At 46.6% G+C, this 17,792-nt stretch overlaps 1 protein-coding gene across 1 annotated transcript in view; it reads left to right on the plus strand.

Moving 5' to 3' along the window:
- The first annotated feature begins 12,250 nt into the window (after positions 1 to 12,250).
- HOMER2 (homer scaffold protein 2) overlaps positions 12,251 to 17,792 on the plus strand; it is a 52,316-nt gene continuing 46,774 nt past the window's right edge. The window contains exon 1 of the mRNA XM_072345704.1: positions 12,251 to 12,485. Within this exon, the coding sequence (XP_072201805.1) occupies positions 12,394 to 12,485 (92 nt within the window). The 5' untranslated portion in view covers positions 12,251 to 12,393. The remainder of the gene's footprint in view (positions 12,486 to 17,792) is intronic.

Below are 17,792 nucleotides of genomic sequence, written 5' to 3' on the forward strand. Positions count from 1 at the left end.
GCTGGCTGAGGGCGGGGTGACGCAGTTTGAAGCTGCTGCGGGTCCGGTGGTGCCGGGTTCGGTTCCGCCAAAGGGCAGAGCGGGTCGGCGTATATAGAGCAGAGATTGAACTGTGCTTTACTAGTCGTTTCCTCTCAGGATTTCATGCATAAAATTCACAAGGTGATCCTTAATAAAACGGTGATGCTTTTTTCTTTCTGAGTCTCCAGTCTGCTGTTTCAGGGAGTGGTATTATTCGTTACAATACAAAACTTATTTTAATAGTAAACTTTTAATTACAGACTCCAGTCATCCATGGATTTAAGCACATGCATAATCTAAGCATGTATAAAAGTTGTCTTGAAGGCAGTGAACCCGTTGTTAATTCTGTGAGCTCTGTACTTCAGATATTACCATTTTACTGAGGTGCTCCCGTCAGCATTTTACATATATACACACACATGTCTATATGCATGTATAATATATATATATGGACTTAAGATCTTTGTGCTTTAGGTTTTCTTTCCATGGTGTCTTCGTACCTGCTCTGGGCTGTAACATCAAGAAAGACATGGCAGTCTATGTGGCAGTTCCTCAGCTCTCTTGTAGATGTGTTACTGAGGCTTAAGCCCCGTGTGAAAAAGCCAAAATGACAGGTGATTTTTAAAGGAATAAGACACTCAAAAATAGATATTGGCACCAAGAGAGACTCTCAACACCCACTAAGAGCTTCACATAGCACAATCCTACATAGACGGCCAAGCACTTCAGAGGTCTTCCAAGTGTTCTTAAGACTGAGGGTTTGATAATCCACTCTTGCAATCTTTCTCCTCACTTCAAGCCTCTCCAGGTAATTAATGTGTTGTTTTAGTACAAACACAATCTCATAATCAGCATCTCTGAAGTGCACTGCAGTGTGACAAAGCCTCAAAGGTTTCATTTTTTGTTTTTTCTGTGGATTTTGCTCTGTTAAATGTCGCACTGTTTGGTGAAGCTTAATCTTGTCAGTTTCAAACTGAGAGTTGTTCCTTTGAGCCCATTAAAGGAGCTTTTGTAGTGTGGATCTTTCTGCCTGAACAAAGGGATGTACACTAAAACTAACAAAGTATTGTCTGCCCTACACAGATGGAAAATGGCAGGGTTCTTTTAGTGATTATTTAGTCTTAATAACTCGTATATTTCCATCAAGGGACTCCATGTTTGATGCTTTCCATGTACTCCCAGCTTCTGATCCTGTGTGTTTTCATTATACTCAGCTTTCATTTAAAAAATGCATTTCTAGCCCTTGTTGTGATGGTGACTTTTGGGGAAAAGCAATATGTCTTCTGCACAGAATAACCAGCCCATGCTAAGAGGAAATAGGAAAGCATTATTAAAGTTGTATTTGTTCAAAATCTTACATGTTTTACATTTTGCCATTCCCTTTTGCCTGGGTTTGTTGCTGTATCTCAGTACTGGATGACAGCTGTGGCATTTTTAATGGAAAGTCAGCATGTTCCTTGGTAGCAGAAAAGAAAGGAGAACTTCGGTACATCTTTAAGCAGGAGGAATCCTTTTAGTTCAATGTTGGTATCTACCAGGATATTATCCACAAAGAAGCTAACCTCCCTTGTAATCAAGGCCTGTCTGATCAAGAAGATAAACTTCCATACATCATTATGGAACCTGCTGTTTTGTTTGCTGTTGTTCTTAAACAGTAGAATATATATATATCCTTCTCTCTGTTTATTTTCCCAGTTACAGTGTAACTGAAAGCCTGGGCTGTTTTTGCAATAAAACACTGCTTCCCTAGATAATTTATTCTGGGAAATGGTGATGGCTGGCACCGCTAAAGAGTGAGACTTTGTGTTCTGGCTGAGGGCAGGTACAAAGGGCACGTGTGGCAGCCTTGTTATTGATTACACATGAAGTGAAAGCTGTGTTGCTGTGTGTATAAGAGGCCATAAGGCCACCAGGGACATCTGAGTAACTAATGACCATGAAGTATTGGCTGGATCATTCATTGCACTGGTGGGAAAGCAGAGGTACTCCTCAGCCAGTCTGTGGAAATACCTGGAACTGGGCTCTTCCACTGGAACCTCCTGAGCTTGGAAGATCAATTCTCATCATGGGGGTGTTATTGCTTTGGCTGGAGAGGATTATTGCTTAGATGAATCTCACTTAAATAACAAGAAAGAGTGAGATACAACAGCCGCTGCTGAATGCCTCTGAAGCCCCTGCAGTAATTCCATCAGATCTCTGCCTTTGCCATTGCATTGTGTAACGTCACTGAGCTTCAGCGCTCCTTCCACGCACCTCCATATGCTATTGTAAGGGGAAGTCCATAAAGGAACAGACTGCACCATTTGTACCATCTACACAGAACTTAATGCAAGAGATGTTTCCTTCCCATTACAATGACCTTTAAATGTTAGCTGCCTAAAAAAATAACCGTGTCCTTTTTTTTTTTGAGGAGGGTAAAACGCAATTCCTGGTGTTTGATTGTGTTAAGGACACCCATTCTGGTGCTATGGGGGCAAATTCCTTTGCACTAAGCTTACAACGGAGTAACTCTTGATTAGAAGGAATTTATTTCTAATTCAAGGCAGTGTGAGAGAAGGCCTTTAATTTTCCTAAGAGCTATTTCTGTTATGTCAGTCTTTTAAAACTCGCAGTCACATTAAATTTTATTTCTAGCATATTGTTCTTAAAACGAGAGCAGAGGTGGTGTTATCTGTCATTTACCCATATGTATATACAAATTAAAAATCACTGCATTCTAGCTGCCTCCTTTTATCTTCACCTTTTAAACTGCCTGAGCCAGCTGTGCCCTTTGGGGTCTGTAAGAATGAATCATTTTTATTATTTTTGCTCTCTTAGACAGTAATTACAGAGTGGTGTGCTGTCTGTTTTTTAATATTATGGTGCTGTTTTAATTCATGGCGCAACACCATTAACTTCAGCAGAGTTACACTAGAAGTGAATTTGTCCCCAGGAGGCTTTTGGAAATGCTCGGTTCTTTCCTTATGATTACCCAGAGGAACGGAGGGGAAGGCAAGACAGAGGGCCCTTTGATAGGAGGAATGTGGTTCAAAGCAAAGTCTTGTTCCTGCCATTCGTGGTGCTCCATCTGTTCCTCATTTGGGCTGGAGGTGGGTCAGGCCCCGCAGAGGCACGCGTGCTGCGGCTGAGGGGCAGGCAGGGGCTTTGCACAGCACATCTGGTGCACAGGTTATGTTCCTTCCACGGCTGAAAAACAGTGGGAGGAATGTTCACATACTTCACGCATTCTTCCATGGAACTGTTTGAAAGTCAGAAAATGGAGTAGCCAAATGTTAAGATATCAAACTCATCTTAATCGTCAAGCTGTCTAAGCTTCAACCCAGCTGCTTTTTAGATGTCAAGCAATCCTGTGAGTGGGGATGTATGAATCAGTGCCGCCACGGATTTGCCTATTGTGAATATACTTGCAGGATATAAAAGAGGTGCTTGCAGAAGTTTCTAGATCTAGTTTTATTCATAATCAATTTTCTGATATATTTTGGTATTTAATTTTAGTTTGGGCTCATTTCTAGCATTCCTCTCCAGTCTAATACATTCAAATCTGCTGCAGTGTGGAAACATCGGAAACATCAACGTGCAAGTCTGACACAAATTAGCAGCATCTCGCTGAGTCCCGAAGGGGAGTGCAGAGAATTCTCTTTTTGCTGTCAGGAGCAAGGAGGGCTGGGAGTGGGAGTAAGGTGTGACAGCACAGCTGGCAGGGCAGGGACCCATCCCACAAACCCCAGCAGCCCAGAGGGATGGGCAGATTGGGGGACCTGATGCCATGCAGGGAGCAGAGCCCAGTCTGGGCCCAGGGCAGGGCTGTGGGGAGACCCAGGGGCTGCCCAGTGTGGGTAAGACCTGATGGTGTGCTCAGGACCCGAGCATGCACATCTGGGAACACTTTGTGTTTAAAGCAGGGACTCAGATCCCTGCATAACCTAGGGCCTGGCAGAAGGAAATGGTTATGCCTCCTTAGGAAACGTCTAACATTTCTCCTGGGTTGGATGCTTTGTGCAGTTTGCATATTGCACGGCAATCAGTTGCCTCACATACAAAGCCACATATTCAACCTACAAAGGGGATACTCAGGTCCCTCACTGTCCCCAAAGTTACCAGGAAGCTGTTAGTTAATGCAAAAACTTGTCTCTCTTCTTTGTCATCTTCTCTTTATATATAAGCAGGCTTCTTGCATGTTCACTGCAGTTCCTCTTAGAATTAAGGGCCATTAGAGAAAGCCAAGGCTGCTTCAAGTTTGGAGTGTCTTCTCCGTCTGAAGTAATTTAGAAAACCTTGTGGAGCAGTGTTTCTGAGACACCGATTTGTAGCAAGACCACACCACGATGGAGCAAGGCACAGTGTATGTGAATGGGCAGAGATGAAGAGAAAGAAGCCTGCAGGATCTACAGGGTGGGCTCCTTGATGGCGTGGGCTCCCTGCTGCATCCCTCGTCCCACCCATCATCTGGAAACTCACTGGGCACAGACCATTGTTTCATTTTATGTCTGTGCAGTGCTGGTGCTGAGCCCTGGCAGAGGGTCCATTCAGCACCATTACCAGCAGCAGTAACTCCCTTCTATTTCTAAATTAGTGCTGGTGATCATTCTTTCCAGCAGACAAGGGTTCCTAATCTTTTATAAGCCTCTTCCATGTTTGCCACTCACTGTTCCCCTCTGCAGCCCTCAGATGGCAAGGCACATCATCCTCACCTTACCCAGTGTAGCATTAATTCCTTCTCCATCTTTGACCCTGGATTCCTGTGGCAGTTTTCTTTCCTGGAGCCTTTCCATGGTACAGCTCTTTTCTTCTTCCAATTTCAGGTCTGTCTCTTCACCACCCCCATGTGTTATTGCCACTTCTTTCCCATCCCTGTACTATAGAGTGGTGGCAACCCAGCTAGTGCTCAGCTGAACACTGCTTTCTAGTGTTGGCTGGGACCTAATGCACAAGGCTGTGCTTACTACTGATCAGTGTAAACTTAAAAGAATATAGAGATGATATCTTGGGAAATGCAAAATTCTGATGGAGCTCCTAATAGAGGCTCATTTAAAAGAAAAGCCCAGAAGAGCTCACACTTATGTGAAACCACACAGTAATTTTTTGGCGATGGAATGTGATTGTTTCATGATGTGCTATGGCTGCTCAATTTAAGAATAATACACTGTTATTTTCTTGGTCTTAAATGATGCTGTGGGGATATCACAAACTTCCTGAGTAAAAACTTTAATTAAAAAGCAAGCGTTAATCTCCAAGCAGTAGCATCTGCAGCAAATTGCCAGATAAGACTTCGCCAACCTGAAAATCTAAGCAAGATTCTAATTAAATCAGAGGGGGGAAAAAAAGATGAACTAGATATATGTTTTATTTAAGGATAGCAGTTACGTAAGATACCCGAGATCTCATGGTTGCTATCTGATGGGAAATGCTGCTACCAGATCTCAGGGGCTATTTGCTGGGTCAGAAACCCCTGTCCCACCAGTTCTGAGAGCTCTCATGCTGCACTCAGCAGGTCAGGGACATCACTGCGGCCCTCTGCTTAGCTTTGAAGCCACATCAGTCCTGTTGAAAGCAACAGCTGATCCGGCAGTGAAGCAGTGGGAAGGCATGGTGTGAGGGGATGCCGTATCACAAGCAGGACCATCTTTCCAGTGAGACACAAAAACAAAGTCCTGGCTATGTATGGTTATTAAAAGTCCCAGCACACCTTTTTAAAAGCAGGGCTCTTAATCCTGGTGTGCTGGGCCAAAATCTATTTTGGGGGATTCCACTCTGGCTATCAGCATTTCCCGTATTGTTCCAGTTGGATCTGCTCTTGGCCTTTGCATCCTGTTCCAAACTGGGCTCCTCTGTTTTGGAACAGCTGATATTTTCCAGAGACAGCCACATCACAGCAGCGTGTGAAGTGCTCTCTTCATATCCCTCACTTGCCTCATAGCAAAGGAGTGAGGATTAATCAATTATGTCCAGTTCATGATGCCTGTGAAGTCAAAAGGTATTTCTCCTTTGGCATCATGCAAACCAGGTTTACCTCTGTGTGCCTATTTTGATTTTGAGATTCCTGCATGTAAAAGCAAATAGAAATGCAAAGCATTGCCTTGTTGAAAGTGTCTGTGCAGTGAGAATTGCCTTAGCTAGTGACTGCAAGCATTGTAAAGGCTGTTTCCTCAAGAGCATAGTTGTTGCAGCAGGCGTTGTTGTGCAGGAGGAAATTCCAGTTTGTTGAGCATGGCTTTAAGCACACAGTGTTGCTTGGCCAGCATTTGTGGCTTTGCATGTCCCATACATTCAAAATACGCTTTGTTACGCTTTCAGAGCTGGCTCTGCTCTATTCCCAGTTCGGCTGATGTTATGGAATCCTATCAGAGAAACCACTTTCTGAAAACCACGAAGAATTCAACTTCAAATATGAGAAGAAAACTGACACTAAATAACAATGGCTGCTGCTTATTCTCTCTGACCAAACGTTAATTCTTCTGGGCAAGGAAACAGAGCACGTAAATAACATCTAGACTTCGAGAGACTGCAAGGAATTTTCTGCTTCGATCTCTCATTGCATACCACTCAAGATGTCACATTTCAGATTGTAAGTCAGCTTACGGTGTGGATGAATGATATCACAGAGAAACATTGGTGCAGGATCACCTAATCTCTTCCATGCAAACGGGATAATAGGAAAGAGTGGTCATGGGCTATTTTGAGAGGTATACTCACCAGATGGACACACTGAGAATATTCAGGCAGCCACTGAGGAGCAGAACAACAGTAATAAATATTATTAAAAGCAGGTGTGGATGAAATTAGCTTAGCCCTGTAGGGGAACTATCAAATTAAACCCAGAAAAATGTTGGTCCACACATAACATCATTCTTATGCTCTTCTGCAAATGAACAGTAAATGAAAAATAGTGGATGTGTGTCATCCAGACCTCACGGTGTTGACTAGATTTCATTTTCTCAAGTATGCAGAAGAGGTTCTGATGTGTGCAGATTAATACTTCTCCACTGCCTATGGAGGAATATAAAACACCACATCTGAAGTGCCCAGCTCCAAGCTTTTCTGGAGCTGTTTTGATCCACCTTCTGCCACCCCTGTGGAGTGAGGCTGAATTCCATAACCGTGTGCCTGCTGTCATCTCCTTGGCTCCAAAACCCAAACAGAACTACGGCTGAAAAGCTTTGTGTGATACTGATAGGCACTGCTGCTGCTCCTCATCCTTTCAGTACTTCTTCAAAACATGGATAAGTGCTCTGTATCTAAAGCAGTACTTCCTCAAGTGCTCCAGCTGTGAATATCTCTCTGAAATGCCCATATATATATATATATATATACACACACACACACATATATATACACACACACATATAATATATATACATTATATATATATTATATGTGTGTGTGTATATATATTATATATATACATACATTTGAGCAAAAATTTTGCTATTTTTCCCCAAAATGGGATTTTACACAACCTCCAACACTGTGAAATTTCTCCAGAAAAGTGGAATCTGTGTATTAGAGGTGAGCACTTTTCCAGCTTCTGTTAACCAGCATTACAAAACATTGGGTCTAAGCATGTTGTCAGTAAATATTTTCTGAGAAGCCAAACAAGAAGCTGAAAAAATAAGATTGTGTTTGTTTAACTAATTGGTAGAGTTTGTGTATTTAGCCAGGTATTGTGGAATGAAATTATGCTGCTGGGAATAGGAATGCAGAATCTCCCTTGAGCTAGTGTTATCCAATGGGTACATGCAGCCCAGGTTACCACCTAATGGACTATTTTAAATGGTATTTCCTCATCAAAATATGCCTGGCATCTTTGTCTGTGGGAGCTGTATGCCCAAATGTCTCATGTCTTTCATCTCTCTGAACCAGGTTTGGCTTCCCTAAAGTCAAGATGGTTTCCCCAGCTGGAAGAGGGAACTCTTGTGCCAGTGTACTGTGTGTCCTTAGGAGCTTCTGTGAGAGGCAGGGGTGCACACCAACAGTCCTCAACCATCAGTTTTGGTAAATAAGATTGAAATCCTGTGTGGCTTCATTCTACATGGCCCTTGTGCTGCTCAGTCCTTTGGGTAACTCATACAGGAGAGGGATCCATCTACTCCTGCCCCCCAGGGAATGTATTAGCCTTTATCAAGGGGCATTCATGGAAATGGATCAGATGCTCAGTGTACCCATGGAAAAAGTCTAGCTTTCCTGGTAAGACAAGCAAGGAGCTAATTAAGGGGCAAAATCCTTTAATGAATGAGTTCTAAAGAAATACAAAGAGTGAGGTATATGAACTCCTGCAAGCAGCTAAGGTTTCTCCAATGGTTCTGAAGAATTAAAATGCTCTGAAAGGTCTGGTCCAGCCCCAGCCTCTCTTCCTCTGTCCTTTCTGATACAGAAGATGAGAACGGTGGTTTTCCCAGAGAGCAAAGATGGTGGATCCTTTTGAGTGAAGGGCAGAGGGAGGCACCCTTGAGAAGGACAGGCTGTGGGAAACCACATTGGTCAGCACATCCCCCAGCCTCTTGTCCCCCTCTTCACCCCAACCACCAACCCACACCCGCGCCTCAAGAGCAGGCACAGCTCCGTGCTCTGCAGAGCCCAGCACAGCCAAGGCAGTGGAACGGGCTAATTAAAAAGGCAGCCTTTAAAATGCCAGCCCCTGGTTGCTTGGAAATGGAATCTAACGATGGTATTATTTTCGAGCTTGGGTTTTTGAATCAAAAATTCCATGTGATGGAAAAGATGGGTATCTAAACAGATGTCTGTGATTTCTTTAAAAAAATAGAGATTGAGTTACAGATGGTAAAAAAGGGCCCGAGAATTAAAAACTCCTGAGCTACAAGGAAATTTACATGTGAGCAAAATGACTTGCTGAGATGAATGGTCCCGCAAGTCTGCATGTTTGAAACGTAAGCTTATTTCACCAAAATTATGAATATATTTTCCTTTCTGCATTGTCTGCTCCTCTACTGGCAGCCTTGGCTGTCACAGTCATCCCTCAGCCAAGCTGATTGGGAAGGTCCTGTTTCTCAGAGGCAAGACATGCAGGATTTTCCTTCTCTTATCTCTCGCACAGATTGGCCTGCCAGGACCAAAAATATGGATCTGAATTAATTTAAGAAGAAAATTAATTTACCCCATCTGTATATTTGGTTCCTGATTTCTCTCACTTCCACTTTATAAATTACAAATAAATGGACTTTTGTGATGTTGGTCTAAAAGGAAACCAAAGTCCTCATCTCTAATTGCAAATGAAATTGATTTTTTTTTTTCCCCTTCTTTTCTGGTTTTGAAAAGAAAATAACCCAAATAAACGTCAAGGGAAAAAGCTAATAACTTCTAATGCAACCTATGAAGTGCAAAGAGCTGTGTGTTGGAAGGGCAAAACTGAACACATTTGGGAAGTGCTGGGGAGTGATTCAGGATCCAACACATTGGCTGGGAGAACTGTGTGTTACTGTCAGGAGCTGATATTTGCATATTTTACAGGACAACCTTTGGAAAGTTAGATAGAAACTACTTTACTCTCTCTATTACTATGCTTAGACACAAGCTTCCTGGCACCAACTTATTATACATATAAGAATCAACTGCAAAGAATAGCAAGAGAATGTTCAGCCTACTCTTTTATAGATGATTGACAAAATGGTTTTAAAAGTGGCCTCATCCTTGTCACGTTTAAAGACACAGAAAAGAGCCCTTTTTCATGTTGGTTCATTTCTGGAGAGTGGAGAGCAGCTTTTGCTTTAGGGATCAGATGGGTGTCAGCTGTGGGGCTTTTCTGCCCTGCTAAGGGACAGGTTGAAGGTCTCACGTTCATTGTAATTGGAAGGACAAGAGCATTGGGTTGGGTTCTTTTCTAACCGAATGGATTATTTATCCAAATTGTTTATTAGATATTCAATGAAGTGGAGTTTAACAACAAAAATCATAAATCTGAGCGTTGTCAGCAGTCTGGCTTAAAATGCTTTCCCTTCACAGCTGCTTGTCTTGGAAATTTTCTATCCAGTGATATTATAATTACATGAATTTTCCAGCTGTCAGGGGATTTTCAAAGCTGATTCTCTGCTTCAAATGTAAAAATCAAGAATTCCCGGCAGCTTTTTTTTTTGGTTAAACTTCTGGATAACGTTTCAAGATGGTTATTTGTCAAAGGGGAGGAAGGAAAAAAAGAAAGGAAAATGACATGGCTCTGTTTTGGTAAAGAAAAATACAGATTTCATTGGTCTCATTGGGAAAAAAGGGGGGGAATCACAGTATTGAGTATTTTATCTAATACTGTCTGCCATGGGAAATAAGGAGACTGCCTTGGAGTATAATCGTTCAAAACGACGAAGCAGCAGCTGCTCTGAAATACAGTCATGTATGAAATAAAGGAGGGCGGCAAAAGATGACAGTAGTGAGAGTGAGACTGAAGGAGGGAGCAGAAAGGCTGTACTGCACACACACGGACCAGCTTTCTGAAAGGGCTGTTCTCTCTGCATCCTGCAGTCAGACAAGGTGCCTTTAGGAGGCCCGTGGGAAGAGGGGGAATGTCTCATTTGAAGTTACATCCGCTTGCAGAAGGGGGCTGTGCTTAGAGCTCAGCTTGAGCTGTGCAGGGCATCTGTGCCCTCTGTACTTTGGGTGTCCCCATACCACAGTCCTGTAATATTCACACACATGAATACCAAAGGAGGAGGGAATCATCACCCTCCTGTGCTGGAGCCAGGTCAGAAGTGACCTATCATGTCACACACAGAAGCTTAAGTACTGATTCATTTTGAAAGCATATTTATAGTTCTCATTTACAGAGATCTCAGAATACCTCAAGGAAATGGCAAACTATATTATATCAAACAGTGTGAATCAATGGGAATGATGCACAACTTAGGACTCGCTGTAGCAGCAGAGGAATAGAGTCATCTGTAGGGGGATGGCTTCATGCAGTGCTGATGGGAACCAAGTGATTTGCACGAACCTCAGCCTCATCCCCACCTCTGGGGCTTTGCCACTGACTTCAGCTTGGAACAGAACTTCACCTTGATCAGTGCTGGCCAGGAGACCACCGTTTGCCACACTTCATAAATGAGAATATCTCATCCTTGTGGAGCAATGGAGGGAATATCTGAAGAAATGTGGGGTTGTGTTTCTTTTAGTATATGAGATTGCAATTCCATTTTGGCTCTCCAGACATCGGGAATAAGCTGTCTGCTAAGGTGGGGGGCTGTGCTGGTGTCACTGCACACGGGGGTATGCAAGCAGCCATAAAGCCTTTCCAACAACTTCAAAACTTGCCATGAAAGGACATGTGAATTGATGCGAGATAATAAGACGAAAATAATCACTCTTGCTGGCAAGGTATTAATTATAACTTTCTGTGGGAGAAGCTAAAATCCTCTCTGTGGACTCGGTGCCTTCTCCCAGGGAACAACCGTGCCTGCTCAGCCAGCAGCAGGACAGCAGGGCCATGGCTCTGTATGGATCTGCGTCTTGCAAATGTCGGAGGGCACCGGCACTGCCACGGGCCGCGCAACGCGGCACCTCCACGTTAGGGCGATTTTGCCTTCAGTAGTAAGGAAACATCCCTCTTTATTTTCACGGAACCTAGAGGGAAGTAACGCGTGGCGACCGTGTGTGGCACTGCTCTGCAGGGCTGCTGCGAGGGCTCAAAGCCAGTCGGTGCCGCTCGTCCCTCTGATGCAGACTGTGCCTGGGGCTGGCCAGTGGGAGGCTGTCCGGGCCAGGGGGCTGAAGCTGCCCGGTGGTCCCAGAGCTCCTTGGGATCCATTGCAGGATGCGGGGATTTGGTCGTTTCCCTGGGAAAACAGATTAAAAGCGTAAAGACACGGGCAGAGCCGGCTCCCTTCTGAGCCAGGAAATCTTCGGCTTGTATTTCACGGGACATCCCTGCGATCGGGGCCGGAGGGCTCTCCGGGCTCTCGGACCGCAGCCGGATCCGGTCGGCTCACGGCCCCACGCCGTTCTCAGTCTCACGGCGTCGAGGCAGCGCTCCCGTTTTGCGGGTCCGCTCGGTAGCCACCCCCACAACTTCCCCCAAAGTTTTGGCCCCGGCATCCTCGAGGCGGGCGGCAGGAGCCGGGAGGTTGGGGTTGCTCCCCCTCTGCGGGGTTTCCACCTTCTGCCGGTCACCCCCATCCCGGCAGCTCGGCTCCTGCCCGAGCCGGGGGCGGGGAGCGGAGGGACCCCGGGGGCGCGCCCGCCGCTCCGCCCCGCTCCGCCCCACCGCCCCCGCGCTGCCGCCTGGCGGGGCGGCGGGTGCCGCGGGAGGCTGCTCGGTGCCGCCGCCGCCCGGGAGGGAGGTTATGTAAGGGGGAAGGGAGGCGGCGGGAGGAGGAGCAGGACGCCTCGCCGTGCCGCCGGGTAGCCGCAGCCAGCCGGGAGCGGGGCGGCCGCATGTGCGAAGTGGGAACCCGGCCGCCGCTGGCCGCCGAACGCGGGGAGCCGCCCGGGGGGGCCGCCGCCTCCGAGAGGTGCCGAGACATGGGGTGAGTCCGCTGAGCCCCGGCCCGGCCCCGCCGCAGGTGCCGGAGTGCCGGGGGTGCTTTGCGGTCGCTCCCGGAGCCGCCGTTTTGTAGCGCAATTAATCATTTACCCGCGGCGGGAGCTCCCACCGAACCGCGCCGGCGGAGCGAGCTGGAGCGAAACCCCCGGGGTCGGCGGTGCGAACCCACCGGGACGGGCGGGCAGCGACGCGGGTTCGCGGCGGGGAGCGGGCGGGGGTCCGGCGGGCAGCGCTCAGCCCCGGGCAGCGCCGTGCCGTGTGCCCGGAGCCGCCGGCAGCTGCCCGTGCCCCGCTCCGGCTGCGGGAGACGCGGCTGAAACTTGCCCGAACTGTGTCAGGCGTTCGGCAATCTGCACATATCCTTCGTCCTTTCATTTTTTATCTCTGCTCGCACGCGGCGATCTCTCGCAGAATTCATCTCGAGTTTCCCCCAAAGCATTCGTGCCTTTCTCCTATCCTCTAACTTTAACTCGAGGACAAAAGCCGAGTGCTGGCGTTTGAGCGGTGTGCGAGCTGAACATTGGAGTGGAGGTGAACGTGGTTCCTTAGGCTCCAGCCTAGATGTTGGAGAATCTCGCGACCAAAACGCCTTGGGGGATTCCAAGCCCACACGTTCAGTTTGCTGTAGTTTGGTGCCATTATGCTCTCTTACACCTCCTTCTCAGCGCCAGTGGCCAGGTGCTGCTCTCCAGGCTCTGGGCATCCTCGTGCTGCTTTCAGCTGTTCGAACTCTCCCTCTGGATCAGTGTATTGCTGTCAGAGTGCTATAATTTGAGACAGTATGGATAAATAATGAATTAAAATGCCATGCATGTGCCTGAATTTGATACCTGGCAACACTGAATAAAAATCCAGAGGCAGGGGGGAGAAATAAGATCCAAGTGGGTGTCTCCTGATGTTTCAGTGCAGGATGACAAGGGGCTCATCTGCTTCTACAGCATGTAAAGTTCCACTAGAATTAAATAAAGTACCCTCGGGGTCCTGTAAAGCAGCATCACAATGTGCTTTCTGCCGGGGCAGTGCAGCCCTGCTGAATTCAGGCTGGGCAGCAACACCTGGTCCAGGGAAGCCCACCTGTGCCTCTGCACCTGTGTGTCTCTAAGGGCAGGTGTTTGCTGTTGCCGTTTTTAACTGCCCTCTGTGCTGCTGGGTGAGTTCAGCTAGGAAATGCAGCCAGGGGGTGGAGGCAGCACTCCCAGCCCTGCTTGGTGCTGTGCTACCCCAGGAAGGGCTCTGCAGTGCCCTGGGTGCAGGTTGGGCTGTGCTCGTCAGTCTGGTTTGGTACCTGATTCAGTGTGTGTGTTTTCAGTCAGCTCCTGTTGGTCTGATGGGAGCTCACTCTCCTGACACCATTCATTTCTAGGGCTGCAGCATGGGCTGCACACATGGGTACGCTCTGTGCTGAGTGCAGACAGGGTGCTTTTTGCATGGATGTGTTGGAGGTGTCTCACGTCATTACCTTGCCATTCACCTTTCTGGCACAGAGAACTTCAAGTCCTGGTGGGAGGGCTCGGTACACCTGGCCAGGAGCCACCCCCGCTCCATCTCTGCCTGTGCGCCACAACCTTTCCTTCACTGAGATGGGCATCTCTGTGCTCACCCAGCCCTGTGCTGTGTGGGGCAGCACAGAGCTCAGCCTTATTTGAAGGAGAAGATTTTGTCCCCGTGATTCCACAGGATTTGCTTACTGGGCTCAATTTGGTGTCACACGTGGGGCAGATTCCCATAGGAACTGTGGCAATAACTTGACTCCTAGCACTTAAAATATGTTATTATTATTTATTTTCTATTTCTGTTTTCTTCCTTTGGGGGTGACTGTTGCTAATGATTCATTTAAGTGCTTCCTATGGGTTTGGCAGTGACGGATGGTGCTATGAAACCCGATAGAGCCACTCGAGCTCAGCAAAGCTATTTAAATTGCTTATTAGCTGTGAGCTGAGCTATTTAAACTGTTGTTTTAGTTCAGCTTAGTAGGCAGCAAGGTAGTGTCAAGTTTTACAGAAGTCATTCACATGCTGGAAACCAATGAAGCGTGGAAGCCAGGGGATGTTGAAACAAAGTGTATGAGCAAAAGCAGTCTGGTACCGTGCTTGTTGTGTCCGTGCAAACCATGTCTTTGGGTCAAGCTGTTGCTTGAGGTCTCACTATGCACATGTTTACTTTGTAGAGAAAAACCCTCTTGTAATTTACTGCTTTCTTCTACCCAACTTATCTGACAGCTGTCACCAGCTCAACAGTACAAGGGACTAAGTTTAAATGTAACACACTGTACCAAATTTCCAGTTGTAGAGGCTTCTGTCTGCAAATCTCTTTATTTGGGTGTTGGTGTTGCAAGCCAAGTGCAACCAAAGAGAAGAAGATGGGCAGCTTCTCTGTGGCTCCAGTGTTCGTGGGCTTTGCCCTCTGATCGAACAGCTGTCATCCAAGTTAGCTGGCCTCAATCTGAGCAGTATAAGTTAACTTTCCAGTTATGAAGCTGCTTCACTTACAAGGTGGTTTAAGGAGGTATTGGCCAGCTGCATCCTTTGTGCTTATGCTCTTTTACTATTTTCATTTCTTCAGTATCTTTGCATTTCCATATCTGTCAGTTACAAAATACTTCTTGTTATGAGGCATGTCACAAGTTTGGATTAGATGTGGAAATCACTTCACTGCTGCTGAAGCTGGTATTTATGTTATCTGTTGGATTAAAATTCAACTAATTTAAATATCCTCTGGCAATAAATTCAAGTTTCAAATCTGTTTTTATAAAACCATATCAAGTGAGAATTGGGCCTCTGAGTGTTAGAGATGAATGCAGAAAGCTGCCTACCAATGTGAGAGCGACGCAAGGATGGATGTGTGTGTGCTTTATAGGTTAATGATGAATTAGCAGATGTTTCTGCTGGCTGGTGTGAGGTGCTGTTCCGTGCTGCTGCCATGGGCACCCAGTGGGTGTCTCTGCCTTCTCTGCAGGGAGATAGAGAAGGTGAGGTCCCAGACCTGAGCCGGACACTGAGCAATCTCATTGCACAGAGCCTGGGTCCTGAGCACATCTGTGCCCTTCCTGTGGTGCTTATTATGAGAAGGAGCAGCTGGGGGCCAGTGTTTCTGAGAGCAGTGCTTTTATTATGCAGTGACATTTAAGAGTGTCAGGGAAGTCTGCCTTGCACTTTCCCTTCTGCTGGTAGCGATGTCCATCGGATGGATGGCTGCAACAATTTGGGAGGTAAAAGACTGAAGGGAGGAGAAGGGAAGCAAAAGGTGAAGGATACAAACAGTGATGAAAATAGTGTTATGGGAGGATATTAATTTTGGATGCTGTCCAAGCTGTCCTTTCCCAGTACCCTCAGTACTTCAGATACCACGGTGTGATAAGCTGATGAAGAAGCTCTGTAGCATGGAGTAGCATCCTGGTGCAGGGCCTCATGCCACCTCACGTGGTGCTGCTGCCGGGCCAGTGTCCTTCAGCTGGGGATGGGGAGGTCTACCGCTCAGCTTCCAACTGGTGGTCGTGTTGGAGCTCAAGAGGCTGAGATCTGACAGACGTTGCAGCTCTTCTTGTGATTCTTGAGGCAGCTGGCTGGGGGATGCTCGGTTTGTCACCGCCTTGCTTCCTTATGTAGCTGTTCCTATTTCTGCAGAGTGGGGATGAATGGCTGCTGTTCCACTTTGCAGAATTCAGTGTCTCTGTGCAGATAGAGGTGTCTGCACACAATCCAGTGGAAAAGTCAGGTCCAGGGAGCTTCAAGTTCTGCAGCAGCATCTTGAGTTCACTGAAATGGATGGGAGAACTCAGTTGACCTCAACAGAATGTATAAAACCTGTTCTTTGTAGCTCCTTTCACATGTCTAATACAACTTTAATCGGGGTAGAGAGGCGTGGAGCTCAGGGAGGTGGAGGCAGAGGCATTCGGCTGCCATAAGGATGTGTGTGTGCTCAGGACTGCTGTGTGATGAGCCAGGAAACTGCTGTCCCAATATTGGGGCAATCCCTCACAACTGCTGCTGGATGGGAGCTCTGGTCCCTTCTGACACAGCAGCGTGAGAGGTTTGTAATGCTGTAGATAAATGTGTGCAACTGAATTAGTGCAAAAAAATCCCAGTGTAAGTAAACATACAGGAAAATAAGAGATTGGGAGGAATTATGGAACAGACTAGGAGAAGAGGAGAGGGAAGACAGAGTGAATGAATGACTGACATGGGAGACAGACTGTGGGTTCAGGAGCAAATCCAACGTAAAGTCTGCTAGAGAGAATGTCAGCAAAAGACACCAGCTCAGATCCACAACTGGCGGGAGTGCCCTGGCACACTCAAAGCCCAAGTTACTCATGCAGGCAGCGCTGAAGACAGCGAGCAAAAAGAAAACTTTAATGCTGAGAAAGTAATTGCAGCCAAGTTTCTTTTAGCTGCTTGCCTAATTAATCACTTAATTTGATTGCCACTTGAGGATAAGCTCATAAATAAAATATCCTCCCCAAAGCTGGGATGTCCCTCTTCTGTCTGAAAAGAGGAGGGCTAGGAGGTCTCCTGGTAACAAAAGCATCATTTGAAATGTTAAGAAGAGTTATTTGATGTTCAACTCCTGTAACTGAAAATAGTTTTAACTGGTTTGGGATGTGACGAAGTGTCTGCAACTGTATGAGTGGGTTTTCTGTATGGCTGGAAAGGGCAGAGAGGAGCAGTCAGCTTGCTGGGAACCCAAAGCTTGGGCACAAGCCCGGTTTCACAGCTTGATTTTCTGCATTGCTTTTTATTCACTCATTTGGCTGCATTAATGCAGTGCCTACAATAAATAGCCTCACCCATGAAAATATATTTAAGGAAGCATAAGCGTTTTGAGTCAGCCATTGGTTTTCCTGTTGACTTTTTGATAGGGCAGCTGCTGAGTGGGGAGGCCTGCAGGGTGTCCCACGGTGAGCTCTGTGCCCGCTTTCACCTTGAGCACCATCCATCACCTCTGTGCACCTTGTGTGCTGCAAGTACAGCGTGTGGCTTATTGATGCTATGCTCTGGTGGTGGCTCTTTAGGATGTAAATGTGCTTAGGGGAACATATTTCAGCAAAGTTTCTCCCAATAATTCACCTCTGCGCTGTAAATAGCTGACAATCCTGTTATTAAATCTCAGAATGTGGCAAGGCAAGGGCACTGCCTTCAAACAAAGACAGGAAGCATTTAAGCTTGAGCTATAAAGGAGCACTTTTAATGGCAAGAGCAATTAGGCAGGGAATAGACCATTAACATCAAGGAAGGTTACTGCTGCACCAGAACCACACATCACTCCGCTCGGGTTGGGGACGGTGAGGAGGGCT

This window comes from Excalfactoria chinensis, chromosome 10 (genome assembly GCF_039878825.1).
Source record: "Excalfactoria chinensis isolate bCotChi1 chromosome 10, bCotChi1.hap2, whole genome shotgun sequence".
Classification (NCBI taxonomy): Eukaryota; Metazoa; Chordata; class Aves; order Galliformes; family Phasianidae; genus Excalfactoria; species Excalfactoria chinensis.